A 25,853-nucleotide genomic window follows, 5' to 3' on the forward strand; every position below is an offset into this window, starting at 1 on the left:
CAGCCAGCGAGAGAGGGAACACAAGCAGGGGGAGTGGGAGAGGAAGAAGCAGGCTCATAGCAGAGGAGCCTGATGTGGGGCTCGATCCCATAACGCTGGGATCACGCCCTGAGCCGAAGGCAGACGCTTAACCGCTGTGCCACCCAGGCGCCCCAAGGTACTTAACTATTATTTCTATTTCTTTCAGACACGGAAACTGAAGCACAGAGAAGTTAGGTAATTGGCCCATGTAGAGAAAGTGGTAAAATCAGAATTCTAACTTTATTCTTATTGATACCAAATCTATAATTATACAGTATTTTTAGGATGATAAGTCAATGAATTTTCAGAAATAATTTTATGTATTCATACATTGGGTCTGCCTATATTTGACTTGCATATCAGGATCCTATCAGGTTCATCAGCTAAACTTCAGATTTTATTTACCCTAATAAAATATCACAAATATAGCTATTCTTTAAAGGATGCAAAACTTACCAACCAGCAGCTTAGTACATACCTACTGTGATATTACCCATCTTGCTTTGTAATGTTATATTACCTGTAAAAGAAAAAAAAAAAAAGACAATTTTTTATATTAGGGATAATCTAGAAAGAAACTGTTATATAGTATTCTAAAACATGGTTGGACATCCATAATATTATGTAATAACATTGTTATTGTTGTTGGCAAATTTTCTCAGTACTACCAATCTAGTAAGAGATTTAGCTGCAACTCTGAAATAACTAGCTTTAGTCATCTATACAAACTCTCTTCCTCTATTCCACCTTAAGCTTCTCTAGCATAACTACAAAACAAACCACCATACTTTCTGGGAAACATGAAAGAAAAATAATGATACTTCTATAACCCATAAATGAAAAAGTTACTTAAATGTACTATGTATTTTCAACATAAACATCACTGTAGTTATCAGATCACTCAAAACCAAGTTTTGAACCAACTAACACTAAAATAACCTATAGAAAAGAGTTATTACTGTTATTTTTCAGGTCGCTCTGCCATGTCTATTAAAGTAGTTTCTGTGCCAAGAGTTACAGAGTTTGGGGCAGGAAAAATGAACACATTGAAGTATGACTAGCAAAGAAAAAGGCTTCAGAGTTTCCTGTCTTTTGATGAAAATATACTTTCCAGGACAAGTATAGGATATTGCAACCATTCTTCCCAGCCCCCTTTCCTCCAATACCAAAATTAGTAGGATTTTTCTTCGAATGTGTGTTTGTTTGTAGAATTGCTCCCAGACCCATACTACCTATGTTTACTGCACTGAAAATGTAAGCAACATTGCCCCTTCTATCACCATTCCAAAACTACATTAAAAAGTAAAGGAATAGCTTTTATCTCAGAAATAATCTAGGGCAAATGGACTCATTTACTTAATTTCTTGCATCCTATAAATACTGACATGTATCAGTACCTGGGAAAAAGCAAACATAACCCTTGGTTCATTTGTCCAACAGTCAGATGTACTTTGATTGTAAAAATCTCTCTAAAAGTCTTATATTCCATCATACTTCATGTAAGGATATAAACAAGGGGTACATTTGTATAGGAATAAAACTTGGTTTGTATGGAGAAATTAAGTTCCCAAGATTATTTTCAAGTCTCAGTAAGTTACAAAGTTGTGAAGATTCTTTTAAATGTGTTATGTAAATATTATTTCATTGGTTTTAGACACTCTCTTCCAATTTTCAAATCCAGTAAATGCAGATTGACCATCACATGCAATTAGTGGCCAAAGATCACACAGCTTCTAAGATGACTTTCTTTTTTTTTTTTTTTTAAAGATTTTATTTATTTATTTGACAGAGATAGAGACAGCCAGCGAGAGAGGGAACACAAGCAGGGGGAGTGGGAGAGGAAGAAGCAGGCTCATAGCGGAGGAGCCTGATGTGGGGCTCGATCCCAGAACGCCGGGATCAAGCCCTGAGCTGAAGGCAGACGCTTAACGACTGAGGCACCCAGGTGCCCCTAAGATGACTTTCAATGATCCTTGCACCTTCTGGTATTCATGCCCTTGTGTAATCTCCTCCCCTCATATATAGGCTGTACCTAATAATTTGCTTGTAACACAAAGAATAAGGCAAAAGTGATGGGATGTTCCAAGATTAGGTTACAAAAATATTCTGGTTTCTGTCTTGCTAGCTGTCTTCTGCTCTGAGGAAAGCCAGCTGGCCATGTTGTCAACTGCCCTATGAAAGAAGCCCACTAAGAAGGAACTAAAAAAGGCCTCCGGCCAACAGGATCTGACCTGAATTCTGCCAACAGACACATGAATAAGCTAGGAAGCAGACTGTCCTTTGGTGGAACCTTCAAATGGACCCCGTAGCCTTAGCTGACACTTTCATAACAACCTCATAAGAGGTCTTGAGGCAGAGGATCCAGTGAATTCACACTAAGATTCCTGACCCATTCAAACTATAAGACAATAAATGTTTGTTGCTTTCAGCTGCTAAGTTTTGAGGTAATTTGTTACACAGTAAGAGGTAACTAGTATAGATGTTGACAGGTGGAAATGGGGTACTGCCATAATAAACACCTAAAAATGTATGAGTAGCTTTGGAACTTGGCAGTGGATAGAGGTTGGAAAGGTTTTGAGGAACATGTTAGAGAAAGCCTAAATTGCCTTGAACAGACTGTTAGTAGAAAGCTGGACTTTGAGTATTCTTCCCACAAGGGCTCAAGGGAAAGTGAGGAAAATGTTTTTAGAAATTAGAGAAAGGAGGATTCTTGTTAAGTAGTTGTAGAAACTTAACAACAACATTATCTCCAGTAATGTGGAAACTAGGAAATGTACCTTAACGAACAGAGTGATTTAACTAAGATATCCAAGCAAGGTGAAAGTGTTGTAAGTGCTATTTTTTTTTTTTTTTTTTGGCCACTTACTGTAAAATGCAAGAGAAGAGAGATAAACTTAAGCTAAAGAAAGGACTGTTAATCAGACAAACAAACAAAACCAGAACACACACAGTTTTGAAAATTCTCAGCCTCTCAAGATGGCAAAAGATGTTAAAGTTAGGAATAGTTGCCGAACAAAGCTTCAATCCAGGGCACTGGCAGAACAGGGCCTAAAAATGGAGCTGAGGAGTGACTGCAAAACCTCTTCTTAAGATCCCAGAAAGATCGGGCACCTGGGTGGCTCAGTCGTTGAGCGTCTGCCTTTGGCTCAGGGCGTGATCCCGGCGTTATGGGATCGAGCCCCACATCAGGCTCTTCTGCTATGAGCCTGTTTCTTCCTCTCCCACTCCCCCTGTCTGTGTTCCCTCTCTCGCTGGCTGTCTCTATCTCTGTCAAATAAATAAATAAAATCTTTAAAAAAGAAAAAAAAGATCCCAGAAAGATCAAGAGTGGTACTTCACAGTACTAATCAATTATACAAAAAGTCCTTTAAAAAGATTAAAGGTGCATTTCATAGATCCTCTCAAACAACAGACACTCTAGAAAGCTTGAGTATATTTTACCTCAATATCTCTGCAGAAGTCCACATTTTAAAGAGATTCTTAGATGTGGCTTTTATCTTATGGAATAAACCCCACATGATTCAGAGAAGGCTGACAAAAATTTTTGAAAGAGTAACAACAGCAAACACACTGCTAAATTGAACTAAAAGGAACAGTGATAGTACAAAGTTAAGAGACCACTGGACCTCCAAAATTCTACTGCCAGGAAGCAGACTCAGAAAACTACTCAGATGCAAACACATGATATATTTCACGAAAAAAGAAGGATGACTCAAAGGGAGGAACAAAAGCTCAGAGGGCAAAGTCTGAAACCCTAAAGAATTATTCCCAGGCCTTTTGATATAATCAAGGAAAGTCCAATGTTGGCCCACCCCAAATCACTATGGACCAGTGACCCCTTTGTGCCTCTCATTTTCCCACTTTTGAATAGGAAAGTCTATAGCAATTATCCTATACCTGTCCCATCGGTGTATGTTGGGTATGTAGGTAGTGTGTGTTGGGGGGCAGTGGGGGGGGGGCTAGAGAACTTGTCTCTTTAGGTCACAGGTCTTCAGATTTAGAGAAACTGTTCTTGAGGAGTTGTTGAGTTCTTGAGGAGTTAAGCAACTATACTTGAGGAACCTCATGCACCTTGATCTGATTCTGATGAAGATTCTGGACTCTGATGTGGTGCATAATGGCATGAGACTTTTAGGAAACTTGGAAGGAAGGCAGTGCATTCTGCATGTGGGAGGGACATGAATCATTTGGGGGAGGGGCCAGAAGACAGCCTGGCCATCCAAAGCCTTATAGCGTATCTGGGGAGATACACACAAGAAAAGTTAAAAATTAGCATTTATAAATTATAAGTGAAAGTCATAAGTGAACAATATGTATTAGGTGCCATAGCCATTCGGAAGACACTACAATGACCTGATATGGATGAGGAGAATAGTCATTGTGGAGATATTAGCATAGTTGAGATTTGAAACATGAATAAAATTTGAATATGTTGAGGGGGAAGGATTTTCTGGGAAAAAGAATTACATAAGCAAAGGTAAAAAGGCAGAACTACACATGCTATGTTTAAATCATGCAAACCAGTTAAGCTGAAGCAATTAGGCAAGTCTATGAGGATGGAGATCATGTCTTTCTTATTTAGCATTATATCCTGAAAGCGTAGTACAGTACCCAGTACGTAGTCAACATTATTTTTTAAATGATTTTTTTATTGATTTGAAGGATTTTTAAATGTTCGAATTTAATTTGGAAAAACAAGTGAAGAGCAACCTGTAGAAGAACCATGGGGTGCTAGTCTATTGACTTTACCCTGTATTGAAAGAGTCAGTGAAGAATTTTACAAAGGATAACAATAAGAAAACCATGCTTTAGGGAGATTAATCCAGTGTGAGACAGTGAGGATTCCACCCAGAACGCTCTTTATTGCTTCTACTTCCTGAAGGCTTCAAAAATAAGATGAAGTAGGCCACTGAGTATTGTGATTTTTAACTATTAATAAAGAACTATGACAGTTTTATAGTCGGTCATTTAGCTAATGAGTCCAGTCACCCACTTAGCAAGGCAAAAGAGCTTTATTATCTTCTAGTAGTCTCAATGAATTCTATAAAAATTTGCTACTTTTTAACGAAAACATGGTCTTTTTCAAAAGCCAATCATTAGTGCTCATCATGAAAGTTAAAGTGATCTCAAAGAAAGTTATGGTTCTCACAGTCACAGACAGAAGGTTTAGATCTATTAAAGAATGAGGACTAGTTCATATTATAGTGGCACCTAGAGTCTCAGACTACATCTCTCTTGAATGTTAAGAATTCTATACAATAAAAGCATAGTGGAACAAGAAAAACTACGAAAATAAGGAATATTTATAAATATAAAGAATATTTCAAAATATTTTTGTCAATGCTAAAGAACTTTTAAAGCAATAAACAAAAAATATATTTCAACTCATATCAAAATATTTAGAAAACTCTACCCAAAACAGAAATACTCCAAAGTCGTTAGAATATACAAAATGGACCTCTTACTTCAAATACTTTGTGGAATAATGCAGAATATTTAAAAGGACTCAACTCAACCAAATGGGCATTACTAGCACAGTTTTCTACATTTTGGTTCTACCTATTTCATCTCCAATCACTAAAAACAATAAGCAAATCAACTATTTGAGAGGAGCAGATCTTTGTAAAAGCCTTCTCTGCAATAAAGCAGATACCATATGGTCTGTAATAACTATGTGTGCTTACTCTACTCTCAAGTTATGCAACTTCTCCACAAACCCCAGTGTTTCAGAAAATATACTGCTTTTCTTTAGCTGGTAATTCTTCATTCTTGTATGGTCAGAAGAAAAAATAAGCTAGCAATTACTGATGAACATCAGTTTATTTTTCTTCACTAAGAGAAACGTGATTATGGTGTTAAAAGCACATATACTCTAACAATCCAAACAGAGCAATAAAATACCCTTAAAGGTTAAATTCTTTTTGTATTTGGGTGGTGGCAGTGAGCAGGAAGGCAGGCACTTGCTATTTGTAAGCCACAGTGCTAAATGCTAATATAGAGATGAATAAAACATGATCCTTGTTCTTGAGGAGTTTATAATTAGGCAAAAATGTGTGGGTCAATGGAAGGCCCGAGATGAGGAGAAGATGCTTTAGCTGAGTACTGAAAAATTTCTAAAAGTCAACGAGGTAAAGAAAGGTGGGAAAAACATTTTAAGAAAACGATCAACAGAATGATCAGTATAGTGAAAGGCTCTGATCAAGGACTCGAAAGTATAAAACACTTAAAAATATATATGGGAAAGTAAGAGATTATGTAATTCTCGAAGGCAAAGCATAGGGTCCAAAGAGGGAAATGGAAAGTTAGGCAAGTTATTCGGGCAATTGGAAAGCTTTAAATAAAAGAATGCCATGTTCAATGTGCATTTCTCATACACTACCATAGACTACAGTAAAGAGGATAGATTTGAAGAAAGCAAGATGGGAAGCAAAGTTATTGCTAGAGTTGAAGCAAGAGATGACAAGAATCTGAAATAGAATAGTAGAAATTAGAAGGAAAAAGATGGGACAGATTGAAGGAATATTTAGGTGATAAAACCTACATAAACTTGGTGATTAATTAGATGAGTAGGAGGTGAGAGAGAGCGGAATCTAGGATTACTTCAAGATATCTAGCTTGGGGAGTTTGGTACATGGTAATATCAGAACTGCAAATGTAAATAAAGGAGGAGGAACACATTAGGGATGAGGTTTGGGGGAAAGGGGGAAAGTAAGAGAAAAGAAGTTAGAAATGTTGGGTTTGAGATGCCTGTAAAGATCCAATTAGCTACATCTATCAAGCAGATGGATGTATAAGTCAGAAGTCAGGTTACTTATTAATTGTTTGAATTATGTTATAAATAAAAACCAACCCCAGCAAACCATTTCAAGGAAGCTTCTGTTTCTCTCTAAAGAGTCAAGAGACTACATATATTTATATTTTAAAAACATATTTAGTAGAATACATGTAAGTATATGTATATCTTACATATACATGTACAGAATTCTTTTAAAATAATATTCAAATAGCAGAATATAATAAAATGTAATTCATATAGAAATCTAATTTTTTGATAATTTAGAAGAAAATCCAGAGAGTAAACTGTCACAAAATTTTATACCTGAACACAAACTATCCAACTACCTGTTCCCCTACTAGATTTCCAGTGCCAGAACAGTAGAGAATATTTGTTGGATCAATGAATAAACTAGTTTCTTTTATATTAGAAAGCACACATACTTAATAGATACAATTCAACCAACCTTATTAATAGTAAATATTACTAGTCAATTATTCATTTTCTTACCTAGAAAATATAGTTAACCATGCTTAAAAATTCCATTTGGAAAACATTTAGGATAGATTTTTTCTTTTCTACACATAGGAGTCAATTTGGAAGGTCAGAAAAGACATATTACTGCTTTCATTATCCCTTTTACTGGGCATCCTCTAAGTACTTAGCGTTATGTTGGGTATTGGTTTGCCATCAGGGTATATGAACAAATAGGAAATATAAACAAGATATAAACTTCATGCTCTCTCTTCCTTTCATGGAAGCCTTAGAAACCACTGAAGATAACAGCACTTTTATGGAATGAACTGAATGCCTAAATATCTCCACGGAGCTAAGCTGAACCTGAACACTGTACAGAACATCCACATTTTTTGCCAGATGTCATAAGGCATAACAAATGTTACTGAAACTGGAGTTTACAATATAGAACATAGCTGAAGCAGTCCATCTGTGCTGTAGCACTGTCTGCCTGGAGAAAACATCTCTGGAGCATGCCAGGAAGCTCTCAAAGCAATGATGGTATTTGGGTTCACCATGGCCATTACACAGATTTGTTTGAACACTGTTTAAAAACATCTCCTGGTAATTGAGAGCAAACAATTAGACATTTCTAAATTTTGTTTTCTTCTTTTGTAAACAACTAATTGTCCATTAAGTAAAAAGGGCTGGCCCACTTAGGCCTTCAATACATGTTTGCTTTCAACTTATTTCAAACCATCCACCCACCGACTGACACCAAAACCCCCAAACTCATATACTTGGTAAATCTATCAAAAAAGACAGGTATTGCCATCACATTTGTGGTTTAAAAAAAAAAAAAGGCTTTTTACAACATCTGTACGTTGGGTTAAAAAAAATCTACTTGAAAAAAAATCAGCTTAAGCCTTGCTTAAGGAAAAGGAAGCCAAACTAAATAAATCCTAGACATGCAGGTTTTAGAATGCATATATATCCCAAATCTGTTTTCTGTAAGTCAGATGTTTAGAGGTAATGACACATTTCCCCATAAAACAAGTTTTAAGATTCCCAAACCAGCTTGTTTAAATGTAGCCCAAATATAATTTATGTTAGATGAGCATCCCCATTTAGAACAAAGAATTCACTGCAATATATATTCAAAGTTCCAGCTTGGGATGATCCCTAGAAGACATCTCTCCCTACTAAAATCCCTGTAGCTAGAACATAGGGACTTCCTTTCACTAGGAAGGTCTGACTCTGACCATCTCACCTAGTAGGCTGTAGGGCTAGAACATTACCTATTCTTCTGTACCCATCCCATCTCCAAACTCCAGCAGCATGTTCATATAATGACAAGGATGTCATCAGGACACCCTTAGGACAAGGATGGAAATAGGGGTGGCATGGTAGAGGCAAGAAACTTAGGCTTGTCTGAAGGGTTATTAAAAAGTAGGCAGGCACTGGTGTGACTAAGAAATGAGGGGGGTTTCTTTCTTATCTACCTCTTTTTTACAAACTTACTACCACTGAAAAATCAAACCGGTGTAGGCCAAGGACCAGATAGGGAAAGCGGGGTTGAACAATAGGGAAGCTTTTCAACAGTGGCAACTGGACCAAATTTCCCCTTCCCTTACTCTTCTCATTGCTGTGCCAGTATTACAAATAATGAAGACCACGAGTTTTTTAAGGATAGGGATCATCTCCTGCCCAACTATGTATCCTTGGTGTCTGAAAATCTGGCACACAGTTGGTGGTCAATACATGTGTTGAACGAATCAATAAACGTAACTGCAGTTAATGCTGTAATTCATCATCTAGAACTCCTCCATACCTGAGGGCTTATTTTCCTAGCTGATGGGAGTACTGCTGGCTGACAGAGCCCTCAGCTGTCAGCCCTCTCAGGGAATTGCCTCAGCTGGAAAGAGTCATCTTGGCCGAAGATCATACCCTTTGCTGGGGCATCTTGCATCTAATGATTGAGGATATAAAGGTCCAGCTTTCCCCACCTCAACTTGAGACAGTTCTGAGGATGAGCCCAGCTTCAGAGCTCTCCCCTTGGGGTTACTGAGGTTGCATCACAGTCCAACTTCTCCAACGGAAATTGGGCTTCCTTCCTTTGCATGGCATTGTCCCAAGACACCTCCCTAGTAAACGTGCTGCACTCTAATTTCCATTTTGGAGTCTGCTTTCAAGAGACCTAACCTGAAACTACAGCTCAAAGAGGATCTAGGTGTGACCGAAATTTAAACTGCCCAAGGAAAGGTATCTGACTTCATATTAAAGGTCAGTAAATACAAAAGGCTTTACAAAGGCTAAGGAACAAATTCTTTCACCCCTAGCAATTTGTTTCCATTTCAGCACTTTAATCAAAATCAAGAGACCTAGAGTTTTTTTTGAGGATTATCTCAAAAAGGCGCATCTGTTTACTACCATGTAAGCTATTAATGGCAAACTGTACCAAATTCAATTCTTATCTAATTTAAAAGCAAAAGAAATTGGGGCGCCTGGGTGGCACAGTGGTTAAGCGTCTGCCTTTGGCTCAGGGCGTGATCCTGGCGTTCTGGGATCGAGCCCCACATCAGGCTCTTCTGCTGTGAGCCTGCTTCTTCCTCTCCCACTCCCCCTGCTTGTGTTCCCTCTCTCGCTGGCTGTCTCTATCTCTGTCGAATAAATAAATAAAATCTTTAAAAAAATAAAAAAATAAAAAAATAAAAAAAAATAAAAGCAAAAGAAATTAAAAGCATTAATGGATTTAGTGCAAATATGGCATAAAACACTGCAAAGAACAGTGCTGTTCTGGGGCACCTGGGTGGCGCAGTCGTTAAGCGTCTGCCTTCGGCTCAGGGCGTGATCCCAGCGTTCTGGGATCGAGCCCCACATCAGGCTTCTCCACTAGGAGCCTGCTTCTTCCTCTCCCACTCCCCCTGTGTTCCCTCTCTCGCTGGCTGTCTCTCTCTGTCAAATAAATAAATAAAATCTTAAAAAAAAAAAGAACAGTGCTGTTCTTATCATAAGTGTTAATCGACATCTGACTTGGTAAGGAACTGCTTTTCTACTAAAAACTAGTCAATATATTAAGTATAGTACTTTTCACTGTCATTAACAGAAATGCAATGCTAGATAAAAGTCATTATTAAAATATGAAGAGTTATAAATTACCAGAACTAATCAAGGCATAGCTGAGCAATAAATAAATAAATAACAAAAGGAAATGCATTAAAAAATCACGATTAATATTACCTTCAAATATAACAGCATATTTAATTTCTCGCCAAAATAAAATTAAATAGCTTATGAGTCACTTTATGTTTTTTTAAAAAGATTAGTCTGCCCTTAATTATTTAGAGGACCAGCTTCCTAAAGGCAAATCCTTCTCTGATTACAGAGAAATGAGAGTTACCTCTTAAAATTTATGTTATATGTTGTGAAGATGTATTGGGCTTCTGTCATCTTACCATGAACACTTCCTAATGTAATATCTCCAGCAGCAGAAGATAGAAATGACGATTCTGTATAAAGATACTTGGCTTCCAGCAAACCATGTTCAGTAGATATATTAACAGTACTTCCTTGCAGTTTATCTATAGTCACAGTCTATTAAGAGAAAAACTCAAAATCAGTTCATTATAAAACAAAGACTGGTAAAAAGTCAAAATGGTACCTACAGATTTAGTGGGCAACTACATAAAAAGTTACTACCCAGTACACAATCACTTTCTTGACTTTAATTCCCTGGCTCTAAATGCAATATTGTGAGCAACAGTGTGTTCTCTGTGGAATGTGAAATAGACCCATTAAATTCCTTCATTTATTTAGAGCTTCTTTAATTTCTCTTAATAATGTTTTATATTGTCTGTGTAGAGTTCTTCAGATTTGTTACATTTATTCCTATTTGGTATTTTCTAAATGCTATTATAAAAGAACTCTTTTTTTTAAACTTCATTTTATCTTAATTGGCTTTTGTATTTGATCTTAAATCCAACAACTTCACTAAACTCACTTACTAATTCTAATAATTTACCTGAATTTAAGAAAGTTTTTCTACATTCAGAACTTGTATTGCTTACAAGTGATAGTTTCATTATTTCCTTTCCAATCCTTATATTAATACTGTTTTTCCTGCTCTGTCCTGCCTAAATGTCTGGTTCAGGCTTCCAATTCAACAGTGAACAAAAGCAATGAGATAGTAAGCACCCTAATCTTATTCCTGTTCTCAGAGGGAGGGAAAACTTACAATACAGCATCATCATTGAGTAAGATGTTTGCTGTAGATATCCTTTAGATCTTTTAGATCCTTTGTATCATATCCTTTCTATTTCAAACTTGTTTTGTTGTTTCTATTGAAATTATAAATGGGTTTTTAATTTTAGCACATATTTTATCTGTTGGTTTGTTGGTTTTTTTTTGGACTATCATGATTTTCACCTGTCATCTGTTAATGTAGTGAATAATACTATTATTTCTACAATTTTCCCACTTTAATAACAAAATAGGTGTCTATTGAACAAAATGAAAAGAATTTTGTATTGATCCCTAAGCTTCCCTAACAAAATTTCGCGTGAATTTGTTTCAAATACTGAGCACAATGTAAAATCAAGAGATCTAGTTAAGGATTCCAAATCATCTCTATCAAATTTTAAACATGTTTTAGAAGCATCAAGTGAGTGATAATATAAAACTGTTGACATAAAAACCAAATCACCAGGAAGGCATGCTACAGTTTTACCCAGGATAAGAAAGATCATTGCCCAGGTTTAAAGAAAGATCATTGTTTTTCAATACATCATCAGCATAACACCAGTGTCATTCATTCCTAATATGTGCTTCAAAAACTGTTAAAAATTTAAAATACTATTTAATAAAAACTGAGTTTCAAGAATACTAAAATTTAAGTAGACAAAAGAGAAAGGAAAGCACTCAAAGGTTCCACTGGGAAGCAAATTAGAATGACTTTGCCCTCTGGATTTGAAGTATGTAACTTTCTTTTTTAACTTTTATTAAGCACATAATATACGCCTAGTTGCTTCTTATCTACAGTTTCTTTTAAGCTGATTATGGACTCAGGAATTTTGACTTTAAATTTAGTTTCAATAAATCAGTAAAAAAAAAAAAATTTAGGGGTGCCTGGGTGGCTCAGTCGTTAAGCGTCTGCCTTTGGCTCAGGGCGTGATCCTAGAGTCCTGGGATCGAGCCCCACATTGGGCTCCTCCGCTGGGAGCCTGCTTCTTCCTCTCCCACTCCCCCTGCTTGTGTTCCCTCTCTCGCTGGCTGTCTCTTTCTCTGTCAAGCAAATAAATAAAAAAAAAAAAATCTTAAAAAAAAAAATTTTACCTACATTCATTCAGATTTGTGAGAATACAAATGTTCTGCATTCCTCAGTGTTATAGTACAGACGAAAAATTCCTGAAAAAAATTTGTCCTTTACCTGCTAAGTTTCTTCAAGAAAAGTTGTTCTATGCATGGTTTCAAACTCACCAAGCATTTCCATTAAACAGACAACTCCTCTAGCTTTTTATAGATAATGAGGCTGGTGTAGGGGATAAAAAAAGATACATATTGAAAGAATATTTGAAAGTTACTTAAATTTGCAAAAGAGGCACCTTTGACTAGCTCTCCCCACAAACAAATAAAGCCTTTAAGAGACTTTCTATGAGTATCTAGAAACGGTCAAGGATTTAAACACTAAATATTTCATCTTGTAGAAAACTAGAAAAATACCCTCCCCTGATACACCAAAGCAAATGAAAGCAAGTGAAAGTACAACACTTTCCCACTACAATATAGTTATTTTAGCCAATCATTCCATAAAATTAATTTCAAAGAAATTCAAAATTCACTGAGAACCACATATAATGCACTATATCAGAGAGTAACTAGAACAATTAAAGCTAAGACACCATAGTTTATAGCAAAATGCTGAGACTCTTGCTTATAGTTATTAATGCTAATGGAGCAAATAGTCATAAACAGACTCTTTGGATTCAACTGTATAGCTTGCTTATTAACAGAAGTAGCTATTTAAAGAAAGATCAAAAAATAGATCCAAAAATTAATAACTTCTTGATAGAGACAGTACTATAAGTTAATGTTCTACACAAGAAGGAACATTTTTCATAAGTTTAGTTATTATAAATCAACATTATATATAATGAATATCACACTTTAAGGAAGCACTGTGGCTTTGAGCCCAAACTAAGAGAGGTCAACTGACAACTATGCCACCAATTCATCCAACCATCAGAGGAAATGAATTTCTATCTTCTCTGTACCTAACTTAGGATACTAAAATTACTGATACTATTTAAAACAGCCATTTCATTTAAAATGACATATTTAAAATGCTGTTAAATGTTTACAGTACTCATTTGATTCTCACAATCTTGTTGAGTAGGAAAAACAAACAATACCATCTCTATTTTATGAAAAATGGAACAAGTCTCAGTAAAGTTAACTGGCAGATCGAGGACTAGTCAAGTTATCTTTCCTGTGTTTAATTTACCTTTATCATCATCATTATAGTAAACACTGCATTAGAGTTAACTATGTGCCAGACATTGTTTTAAGTACTTAATCTGTATTAAGTGATTTAATCCTCATAACCCTCTGAGTTAAGTCCATTACTATTATTCCATTTTCCAGAAAACCAAGGCACATACAGGTTAAATAACTTGTCTGAATTTAAGAAGCTTAAATGAGGGCTGCCTGGGTGGCTTATTTGGTTAAGCATCTGCCTTTGCCTTCAGCTCAGGTCATGATCCCAGAGTCCTGGAATTGAGCCCAGTGTTGGGCTCCCTGCTCAGCGGGGAGCCTGATTCTCCCTCTCCTCCCGATTGTGCACTTGCAAGGATGCTCGTGTGCGCTCTCTCTCTCTCTCTCTCTCTCTCACTATCTCTGTCGCTGTCTCTCAAAGAAATAGTAAATAAAATCTTAAAAAAAAAGATTAAAATAATAAACGAATGAATGAATGAATAAAAAGCTTAAGTGGCTGAGCCCGGATTTGAACCGAGGTAGTCTAATTCTCAATTCTGTGCTCTTAACCAATTCACTATGCTACCTCTCAAATATCTATAGCACACCTCTGCGAAAGTTGTATATTAAGAGTTAACATGTGTCATAAGCACTTATTTTATATAAAACCCCAAACTTAGAAATAAATTTTAAATATTAACACTACATTTAGTATAAATAGAAATAAATATCCAGACTAATTCTTTAATAAAACACAAAACTCAATCAGGCAAGAAACAAAATAGTATAATAGAAAGTAGGAATAAATGAATATTCAATAAACCATGTAAGTTGGAACAAATAACTTTATGAGTGGAAACAGTGGCCAAAATGTTCAAAATAGCAAATAATTAAGACATGATTTAAATTTTCCTTTGAAATGTTTATTTGAATGTCAATATGTAATATTCTGGTAACTCAGATCATTTCAATTAATATAAGCCATCATTTAAAGGACAGAGTTTGAAGGCGCTGCAAAGTTGTCCAATTTCCCTTTTGTACATCTAAGCCCACAGCAATCCGGGGGTGAAACTAAAGGCCATCTCAAAAGAGTTGCCACATAGGCCAGGCAGTATCTTTCAATACTTTCCTAGTCTAATGTAAAGGATAAATTCAAATGTTTGGGCTTAAAAGTCTCCTACAGGTTCTAAGACAAAAGTGATGGAAAATAAAAGTGACGATAGTAGAAACAATTACTATTATAATTTACCTTGTTTAATTATGCCAACAATAATCTACCTACAAGATATACTTATAACTCATCCTCACCAATTACCTGAGAATAAAGCTCAGCACAGAATTTAAATTTATAATGAAAGATTCTTACAAATTGGTTAAGTGTAAAATAAAAGGTGAACTAACTAGATCTTTCTCAAAGATTTAAAACATTACCCATAATGTTAAAAAAAATTGTGACAATTTATACTTCAAAATTATAACTATATTCTTAATACTATGCTAAATCACAGAAAGCAACAAAAGTTAATTAAAAAATACAAACTATCTCATAGCAAACAAACCCCCTATGGATAATAAAAGCTTTTAGAGTAGTGATGCTATCTAATGGTGCCACCTTGTGGAAAATACTGAAGAATGTTGAGTTTTGAAATTCAACCTTCAACCAACTGTCTAAAGGAAAAGTAAACAGGTCTTGGAAAAATGCTCAAATAAATCTAAAACATAAAAAAAATTTAATCCTAACCATGGCAGTAGTACTTAATGATCAATTTTAATCCATGATCATAAACATCCCTTCTGAACTTGAATTAAATATTTAATATTTAAAGATGTAATCAATTCCAAATAAATTAATACTTGTCAAAAGTATTAAATCACAAACTAAAATTTAAGTTGTATAAAACTTAATCACTTCAATTTCAAATTCGAATTTACTAATGAACTAAAGTGCATTAAAAAGGAGAGAATGTTATGCTACAAATTTTGTAGAACCTACCTACAAGCTGTGTGAGCCACCGTAAAGCAAAATTACAATTGCTAATAAAAAAAAAGTTTCAATCTTACACTTTTATCTGATGCATGAATATCTATATTTCCATAAACTGTTCCCAGACAGATCACTTTGCCTCCTTTTGTTTGAACATGTAATTTCTGACTCTGAAAGACAAATACAAAAATACAGAGAAAAAGAGTAAATCTGATTTGGACTAATAAAAAAAGTTCCAACATTTTATACATTTCTTTTCAAAATAATAAAGCAGCAAAAGGAACCAGGAATAAAACAGAAATACACTGTATGGAATAATAACATCAACTGGGAAAGAATATCAACTGCTGTTAAAGGGATTAAGTAAGTCATCTGTACTCATTAAAGAAAAAGAAGAGATATTTGGGTGTTCCAGTAGCTTCACTGAAGAAGGGCTTGGGAATATAAGATCACTGTGGCTGGATAACTAAACACAAATGTTGAGGAAGATGATAATAATTACTATTACTGTTCATCATTAATAATTATTAATAACAATAGTTATCATTACTTGATATTTTCTTTGTGCCAAATACAGTGTTGACACTTTACATGACGTATATCTTCACAACAACCCAGAAATATGTGTTATATTTTTCCAATTTACAGAGGAAAAAATTCAAGAATCAGAAAGGTTAAATAACTATCAGGTGACAGAAAACAATGAAATATTAACTAACAGAATCAAGGTTGGTATGATTTCAAAACCCACATCTATGGCTGGAGTCTTCTGAAGGATATATTCATACTTAGGGTAACAGCCCACTGATCATTAAACTTTCTAGAATATCACACCCCAGAAAATGGAGCTCTGGGTGAAAATGTCTCAAGCACAAATAAAACAGTAGTCATCGTTAGCCTCCTCTGTCAGAAAAAAAAAAAAAGAAAAAAATTATGTGGAGTGGTGAGGGGTCATGGGGGGTGGGGGAGAGAAAGATTTGATTTCATACTTGGCAACTGTGGAAAAAACTACCATAGGTCTACAAAAATCAATTTTTCCCCCAAAGTAATAGCAATATAGCTGGGCCCACGAAGAAATGATATTTTCCAGCTTCTGTTACCTCCAACAGGTTGCTACTAAGTTCTTGCCAACAGAATGTTAAATGGAAATGCTCTGCAATATCAAGGCTGTTGCTTTTAAGAAGAGTTGGTGTGCCTTCTTTGTGCTCTGCCCCTTCTACCAGATGAGTGCAAATTACAGTAAGACTATAAGCGATGGCAAAGCCAGAAGATGGAAAGAACCTAGAATCACTGAATAGAAGAGCCACCCACATACTTGGACACAAGTGAGAAATAAACAATAGTTGTACATGAGCCATTAGATGTTTGATCCATTTTTTAGAGTAGCTTGTTTTACCTTAACCATTACATACATCTTCAGTTCTGCCATAATCATAAAAAAAAGAATAAGTAAATAGCAAAGGAAGAAAAATAGCAAAAGCACACTCACCAACAACATGACCAGCAACAGCACAGAAGAGCCTAAACCGTACAGAAAAATTAAATTCAAAACAACCATATACCTTCTGGTTGCTTTACTCAAGGGAAAAAATAGAAAAACCTTAGGCAAAAAAACCCAGTAATGAATTTCAAAAAATTTAGTGGAAAAGACAAAATGAATCATTCTTAAAAAGTTTATCTATATTACAGTGGTAGACTACTTTATGCCCACAGAGACATGAGTCTGAAGTCAAATCACATTTTATACATAGTATTCATCAAGCAGACAAGTAATTGATAAACTTTTGAAAAGAGTACCTCCAAAACAAATGTTACTTTAAATCAAGTTTACATGAATTTCCAGAGAGTCTATGAAACTTATGAAATTGTAAACAAAATTTCATGTATGTGTTAATTTTTTTCCTAAGGAGACAATCATTTTCAAAGAGGGTTAAGGCTCAAAGATATTAAGAGCTACTGTTATAATTTAAAACTAATCTAATTCCAAAAAATTAGACCATAGAATTTTTTTTAAATATATAAAACAAAATAAATAATAAATCAGAACGGACTCAGTATAAACTACTGTATTGCATTTTTTAAAAACGCAAATGTGTGGCCTTCCATGAGTTATGTATGTTGTCTAAAAAATTTATTTACTTACTAAGAGTGCAGAATAAATGTAGTATTGCTATATATTTTGCTCAACAATAAAGAAAAGTAGAAAGACCATCAAAAAAAATGAAATCTTGCCATTTGCAAAGACATGGATGGAACTAGAGGGTATTACGATAAGCGAAATAAGTCAATCAGAGAAAGACAATTATCATATGGTCTCATGGATATGTGGAATTTAAGAAACAAAACAGAGGATCAGAGGGGAAGAGAGGAAAAACCAAGACGAAACCAGAGAGGAAGACAAACCATAAGAGACCCTTAATCATAGGAAACAAACTGAGGGTTGCTGGGTGGGGGGGGGGGGCTGGATGGGGTAACTGAGTGATGGACATTAAGGAGGTTATGTGATGTTATGAGCACTGGGTACTATATAAGACTGATGAATCACAGACCCATAACTCTGAAACCAATAATACATTATACGTCAATTGAATTAAAATAAAAAAAAACATTATCCATGAAAAAATAAAATAAAAAGATATATATTTACATATGAACAAGTACATACATAAATGATTATAAAAATATAAACAGAGGCTGTGTTTCCAGATGGTTGCAGGTCATTCAAGCAACATAGCCTTGTGGTTTCAGCACATGAGCTCTAGACAGACTTAGGTTCAAGTCTTGGCTCTGTCATTCATCAGCTATGTGATCTCAGCAAGAAACGTCTAATGGCCTCAGCTTCCTCATCTGTCAAATAAGGAAGCATGTAGCTCCCAGGGCTGCTCTGCTGATTAAATGAGATGATAACACGCAAAACTCTTAGAAAGGTCTCTGGTGTGTAGTAAATAAAGCCACTTATGAGTGTTTTGGAAGAAAAAGAAAGGTGGAAAGAGCGTGAGCTTGGAAATTAGAAAGACCCAAATTCAAATCTCGGCTTAATTTATTAGCTATGTGAACCTAAATGAGCTCCTCAATCTCTTGGTGCCTGAGTTTCATCCTTAATTAAAGGGAGATATTATAATTCAAAGATTAAATGAAGGTTTATTAACTAAGTTTCCTGGTACAAAGAAGACCCAGTAAACAACAGCTATTATTATTGCTATAAACATTTTATCAAACAGATCAAATATATTTATGCCCTTGAAATGAGTGGAAGAGAAACTTATATTAATAGGCAATCATTAATTTGAGATAACTAATATTGTACATTTAAAAATTAAACAAGATCTTTCACCAACTGTTCCCATTTATGAATTTAAGTCAGTTATATCCTAAGATCTTAAGAATAATTCTCTTGATCTTTGGTATACCATACCATTAGGATCCACTGGACCCAATTTTAGCTCTTGAATTTTTTTTAAACTATTCTATTTGTAAGAACTGGTATTTCATGATTTTTATTTTCTTAGAGGTCTTCCAAAGAACATATAGAAAATTTATTCACTTTTAAAAAATAGAATAAAACACATTCTATCTTAAAATTACTATATTCATCTACTGGACTCTTTTATAAATCTAAAATACATTATGCACTCTTTTCACATCTTATAATACTCTATTATTTCATTAACCTAGGAATTATTTCATCATTATTCATCAATTATCGTCAACCATGCTTTTAAAAAAATGATAAAATAACAGAAGAATTGGAGGACTTGCCTAGAATGGTAGTTCTCTATTAAAGGTGATTTTGCCCCCCAGAGAACATTTGGCAATGTTGAGATATTTTTCATTGTCATGACCGAGGAGTGTGCTACTTGAATTTAGTAGGTAGAGGCCAGCGATGCTGCTAGACATCCTAGAGGGCACAGGTCAGCCCGTGACAACAAATAATTATCTGGTCTAAAATATCAATAGTGCCAAAGTTGAGAAATCATTTTTTCTTTTATGCCCATTAATGGCAGGAGGAAGAAAAATGACCAAAAAAGATCTCTCAGAATTACCACGTGAATCAAAAGATAAAAGCAAAGAGACCAACAGTAGAATAATAGCTTCTGATTTTTTAAATTTTTTAAATCTGCAGACTCTTTTAATTGTGACTATTTTGAGTACATTCATATTTGAACAGTGCGCAAAGAACTATCAATTTTTTAATGGTAATATATTTTTATTATGTTTTTAATTTTAATTCCAGTATAGTTAACATATAGTGTTGTATTAGTTTCAGGTGTATAGTGTAGTGAATCAACAATTCTGTGCATTACTCAGTGCTCATTACAGTAAGTGTACTCTAATCCCCAGCACCTATTCCACCCACCACCCCCACTAACTCCCCACTGGTAACCATCAGTTTGTTCTCTTTAGTTAAGTGTCTGTTTCTTGATTTCTGTTCCCTTTTGCTCGTTTGTTTCTTAAATTCCACATGAGTGAAATCATATGGATCTGTCCTTCTCTAACTTATTTCGCTTAGCATAACACCCTCAAGTCTGGGTCCATCCATGTTATCACAAATGGCAGGATCTCATTCTTCTTTATGTCTGAATAATAGTCCAGTCTGTGTGTGTGTGTGTGTGTGTGTGTGTGTGTGTGTGTGTGTGTATACACACACATCTTATTTATCCACGCATCTGTGGATGGGCACTTGGGTTGCTTCTGTATCTTGGCTATTGTAAATAATGCTGCAACAAACATAGGGGTCCATATATCTTTCTGAATTAGTGTTTTTGCTTTCTTTGGGTAAATACCTAGTAAAGCAATTACTGGATCATATGGTATTTCTATTCTTCATTTTCTGAGCAGTGTCCATACTGTTTTCCACAGTGGTTGCACCAATTTACATTCCCAAGTGCACAAGGGTTTCCTTTTTTTCCACATCCTTGCCAATTCTTATTATTTCTTGTCTTTTTGATACTAGCCATTCTGACTAGTGTGAAGTGATATCTCATTATGGTTTTGATTTGCATTTCCCTGATAATTAGTGATGTTGAGCATCTTTTCATGTAATTGTTGGCTATCTGTGTGTTTTCTTTGGAAAAATGTCCATTCAGGTCCTCTGCCCATTTTTCCATTGGATTTTTGGTTTTTAGGTGTTGAATTGTGTTAGTTCTTTATATATTTTGGATATTAACCCTTTAGCAAACATACCATTCACAAATATCTTCTCCCATTCACTAGAACAGTACAAGGGTAACTTCCAGTCCTGGACAAAACCAAGTTCCTTGTACCTGATCAAGTCAAGATGAGTGAGCTCATTAAGATAATTAGAAGGTGCTTACAGCTCAACACTAATCAAGTCTTCTTCCTGTTAGTGAATAGACACAGCATGGAGAGTGTGTCCACGCTGATTTCTGAAGTGTATGAAAGTGAGAAGGATGAAAATGGATTCCTGTATATGGTATATGCCTCTTAGGAGATACTTGGAATGAAACTATCTGTGTTAAGACTAGAAAAATGCATCTATTCTAAAAATTTTTAAACCCTTTTTTTTTTTTTTTTTAAAGATTTTATTTATTTATTCAACAGAGATAGAGACAGCCAGCGAGAGAGGGAACACAAGCAGGGGGAGTGGGAGAGGAAGAAGCAGGCTCATAGCAGAGGAGCCTGATGTGGGGCTCGATCCCGGAACGCCAGGATCACGCCCTGAGCCAAAGGCAGACGCTTAACCGCTGTGCCACCCAGGTGCCCCTAAAAATTTTTAAACCCTTACCAAGAAAGAAAAAAGGGATGTTATCAACTGAGATTAATCAGTCCATCCAATCACAGATCATCACAACAGTAGTGTTCCTGTGTATGAGTTTTAGAAAGTTGTTTTTGTACTGCAAGCAGAAAAACTGAGCTCCAAATAAGCACATTCAGGTATGGAAAACTACATTATTTAACCTAGGCTGTTTTGTTTTCAAATTTAGAAGTTTAAAAATAATATACTTTGCATTCTAAAAAAAAAAAAAGTGTTTTATTCATGGTTTCCTTTGCTGTGCAAAACCTTATTATTTTGCTGTAGTTCCAATAGTTTGTTTTGTTTTTGCTTTTCTTTCCCTTGTCTGAGGAGACACATCCATAAATATGTTGCTAATGCTGATGTCCAAGAGATTACTTCCCATGTTTTCTTCTAGGAGTTGTATGGTTTCAGGTCTCACATTTAGGTCTTTAATCCATTTTGAGTTTATTTTTGTGTATGATGCAAGAAAGTAATCCAGTTTTATTCTTTTACAAGTAGCTGTCCAATTTTCCAAGCACCACTTATTGACAAAACTATCTTTTCTCTATTGTATATTCTTGCCTCCTGTCATAAGATTCATTGACCATATAGATGTGGGTTTATTTCTGGGTTCTCTATCCTATTCCATTGATCTATGTGTCTATTTTTGTGCCAGTTTTGTGCCTGTTTTGATTACTACAGCTTTGTAGTATATCTTGAAATCTGGGATTGTGACACCTCCCACTTTGTTCTTCTTTCTCAAGATTATTTTGGCTATTCGAGGTCTTTTGTGGTTCCACACAAATTTTAGGATTATTTGTTCTGGTTCTGTGACAAATGCTATTGGCATTTTGATAGGGATTGCACTGAATCTGTAGCTTGCTTTGGGTAGTAAGGATATTTTAACAATATTAATTTTTCCAATCCCAAATATCTTTCCATTTGTTTGTATCATCTAGCTTCTAATTTTGATTGTGAAACTAAAAATATAAGATACTGAGTTTTCAGAAGACAATATTCTAGATGAAAATTCTGAAGGTCAAGCATTGATGAATGAACAATATATTTCTAAGGGCAAAAAGGAACTATGAATATTTTTATCCAGTTAGTCATTCAACATGAAGACTTCATTGTGTATCTTCTACAACAGGAGCCTAAACCATCTCATTTTGCTAAAATGACATATAATAGTATTCTTTAATCTTTTGTGATATTTGTGCAATTACATTTATTTGGAATGGTTCACACGTGAACAGATACTAAAGGCAGGTGTGCAAGTAAAAGTGACTGAAACAAAACAAATGACGTAAAAATTTTTAAATGCATCAAATTAATCATTCAAATTAGTGTTTATGAATCTAAAAATGAAAATGTCTTACAATTATGAAGCATAGGTGACTGACTTCTCTTCAACAAAGTTATATGTCATCAAAGCTCACAAAAGTATTGTTCTGAATATGCAAATGTAAGAAGTACCAATAGTAATGATAAACCAGCACCTATCAGAGATGTATTTGAAATCATTTAGAGCTGAGATCAATCTAATTTAAAGAAAATTAAATATAAAAGTGTTATTACAAAACAAGATGAACCATCTGTTGTTTAGCACAAATACCTACTTAATCCTTAAGTAATGAGCTACCTGGTATGTTAAAAATGTGACTAATATTTTAAGCATATTTATAGTGCTTAAAGACTTTTCCTTACTCTAATAAAAGGAAGAAAACCATTTCTTTGGGACGCCTGGGTGGCTTAGTTAAGCGTCTGCCTTCGGCTCAAGGCATGATCCCGGGGTTCTAGGATTGAGTCCCGCATCAGGCTCCCTGCTCAGTGGGGAGCCTACTTCTCCCTCTTCCTCTGCCTCCCTCTCCCTCTGCCTGCTGCTCTACTGGCTTATGCTCTCTCTCTCTCCCTCTATCAAATAAATAAATAAAATCTTAAAAAAAACAACACTAAAATTTCTTTAACTTAGTAAGATCTTAGAATACTAAGACTGTCCTATTAGTTTCACTATACATTTTGAAATGAAATCTAAAGGAAAAATAAAAATGAGGGAAAACCTTCAAAGTTGCTCCCTCTGTACTTTCAAAACAGAACTGAATTCAAGGCAAAATTTTTGCCAGAAATGTCTGAGAGATGAATAAATAATACTCAATATTCTCAACACGTGATACTCAGAATAATAGTGTTAGTTTGACACTGCAGCTCAAAGTTTAAGGTTTTTTAAAACATTAATATTGAAACACAATTAGAAAAATGTTTATACCTTAACAGACTGTAAGATGCCAGTCCCCTGCTCAGTTTCAATTTTGCAGTTATCACACTCAATATTTTGGACTTTTACACAGCCAGACCCTGATGACTTGATATTCAAATCTAGAAATGAAAAAAAGAAAAAACAAATTAGTACTCTGGCTAATGAGCTCCAAAGCATTTTAGTACCCCCTAGAAATCCAACTCTTCAGTTATGTTGGTAATATTACTGAACTCTGGAGAGAGTATAGTTGTCAGCACCTAAAGGGTCTCCAGCACAGCAACAGGACAAATGTAGTGCCCTTTTCTGCTAGCTTTTAGAAATAAAGCAGTTCTTTCTATTGACCTATATCATCTAAAGTGGGAAAGTAATATAGGAGAAAAGTAAAAGAGGACAGAGACTTCAATTAATACACATTCCTAGGAAAGATTATAGAAGCCTCTTCCCCACTGAGAAAACACACCTACACATTTAAAAGAAAAAAAAAAAAAAAAAAGAAAAGAAAGAAAACACACCCACACACACACCCACACACAGGTTCAAGTAAGACTACAGCAAGTTAAAAAATCATTATGGTAAACTGAATAAGCCAGTTAGCCTCTTGTCTCTTATATTTATGATTTAAAGTTTTGTTCCCAAACCTCGTATAAATTAAAAGCATACTGTAGGAGTAGTATAGATCTGTGTTTGTTGCCCTCCACACAAACTACTGGGGCTTAACACAACAATTTAATAGTTATGGCATAAAAATAAATTTCTACAGTTTTGTATATGGCAGGCTCTATAAAGTTTTTAAAAACAGCAATACTTTGGTTGTAACAATCTAAAATATATAAACCAATAATTTTACCCCAGAATTACATGAATGCAAATGTAATTAATCAATTTTTACCCAGTTGAGTAGTGTTACAACATAGCCTTGATCCAAGGCAGCATTGACACACACGTAGAAAGGAAACATATTAAAAATATCCTCTACCCCCATTAGACAGGTAGAAAAGCCCAGACACTTAGTGGCAGTAATGCTACTCTTACTCACAGAAACAGATATAAACTAACTGGAGAAACATGTATATATGAAGAAGATTGAATTATGTTGATTTGAGGAGCTCATGGAACCTAGAAATGGTAAATTGGAAATGGGATTCTGGCTCTAAGAAGAGGAACCTACAAATAATGACGTTTGAGATCACCGGCAGGGATAGTTCCATTTTTATCTGTGTTACCATAAAATTTTGCTTACTCTATTTCAATACTCAGTCCATTTTTTTATTATGATAATATATTGGCACATCTTCCTCCCCACCCCAGACTGTTATATTTTGAGGTCAGTGTCTCTATTTCATCTAGGCTAGTTAAAAGAAGTTGAGAAGCAGCAAACCATAGTGGTTGAACAGATTCCAGTCAGTTCAAATTTCACCTCCACCGCTTTATGACTGAGAAAGAATAGGCATATTTTTTTTATCTACCCCCACATTAGAGTATAAGTTTCATGAAGGCATGGATTTGTTCACCCACAATAAATACTTCATGAAACTTGCTGTATCTCAATTTCCTTATGTGAAACAGTGCCAATAACAGTATTTACTTTATGGTGTCATCGTAAGGATTAGAAAAGATTATCTTAGATGTGTTAGCTGCTGGGGAGCTTGGGTGGCTCAGTGGGTTAAGGGATGCCTTCGGCTCAGGTCATGATCCCAGAGTCCTGGGATCCAGCCCCACATAGCACAGCCGGGAGCCTGCTTCTCCCTCTGCCTGCCACTCCCCCTGCATGTGCTCTCTCACTCTTTCTGACAAATAAATAAAATCTAAAAAAAAAAAAAAAAAAAGGAAAAGGAAAAGAAGTGTTAGCTGCTATGATCATCGTTAATATCATCCTTCAGTCCCAGGAAGTAGAGCCTGGGGAGACTTTCCTAGAAGTGTACACATTGGCTTGCATTTGATAAGTATTATGGAACCCAAATACCTAGAACACTGTGGCGTTGTCAACTGGTTCCCCCCCCCCCCCCCCGGCAGTTTTACTATGTGTTTGTGTATTTGGTTTCTCAAAGACTGGTACTCATGTTAAATTTACAATGGAGATACATCAGTAAGAAGCCGGGTGCCTATTTGAAACTGAACACTTGGTCCAGGTTAGATATGTAACATCCTGCAGACA

The 25,853-nt window shown here is 35.2% G+C and overlaps 1 protein-coding gene across 3 annotated transcripts in view; it reads right to left on the reverse strand.

Moving 5' to 3' along the window:
• Positions 1-25,853, reverse strand: part of FAM185A (family with sequence similarity 185 member A) — a 91,226-nt gene that overhangs the window by 64,048 nt on the left and 1,325 nt on the right. For all 3 annotated transcript variants that reach the window (XM_026504226.4, XM_026504212.4, XM_026504220.4), the window contains exons 2-5: positions 23,708-23,817; positions 15,782-15,874; positions 10,708-10,846; positions 500-541 (exon numbers count right to left, since the gene is read on the reverse strand). In XM_026504226.4, coding sequence (XP_026360011.3) covers positions 500-541; positions 10,708-10,846; positions 15,782-15,874; positions 23,708-23,817 — 384 coding nt within the window. The remainder of the gene's footprint in view (positions 1-499; positions 542-10,707; positions 10,847-15,781; positions 15,875-23,707; positions 23,818-25,853) is intronic.

Source organism: Ursus arctos, unplaced genomic scaffold (genome assembly GCF_023065955.2).
Source record: "Ursus arctos isolate Adak ecotype North America unplaced genomic scaffold, UrsArc2.0 scaffold_3, whole genome shotgun sequence".
Taxonomy (NCBI): domain Eukaryota; kingdom Metazoa; phylum Chordata; class Mammalia; order Carnivora; family Ursidae; genus Ursus; species Ursus arctos.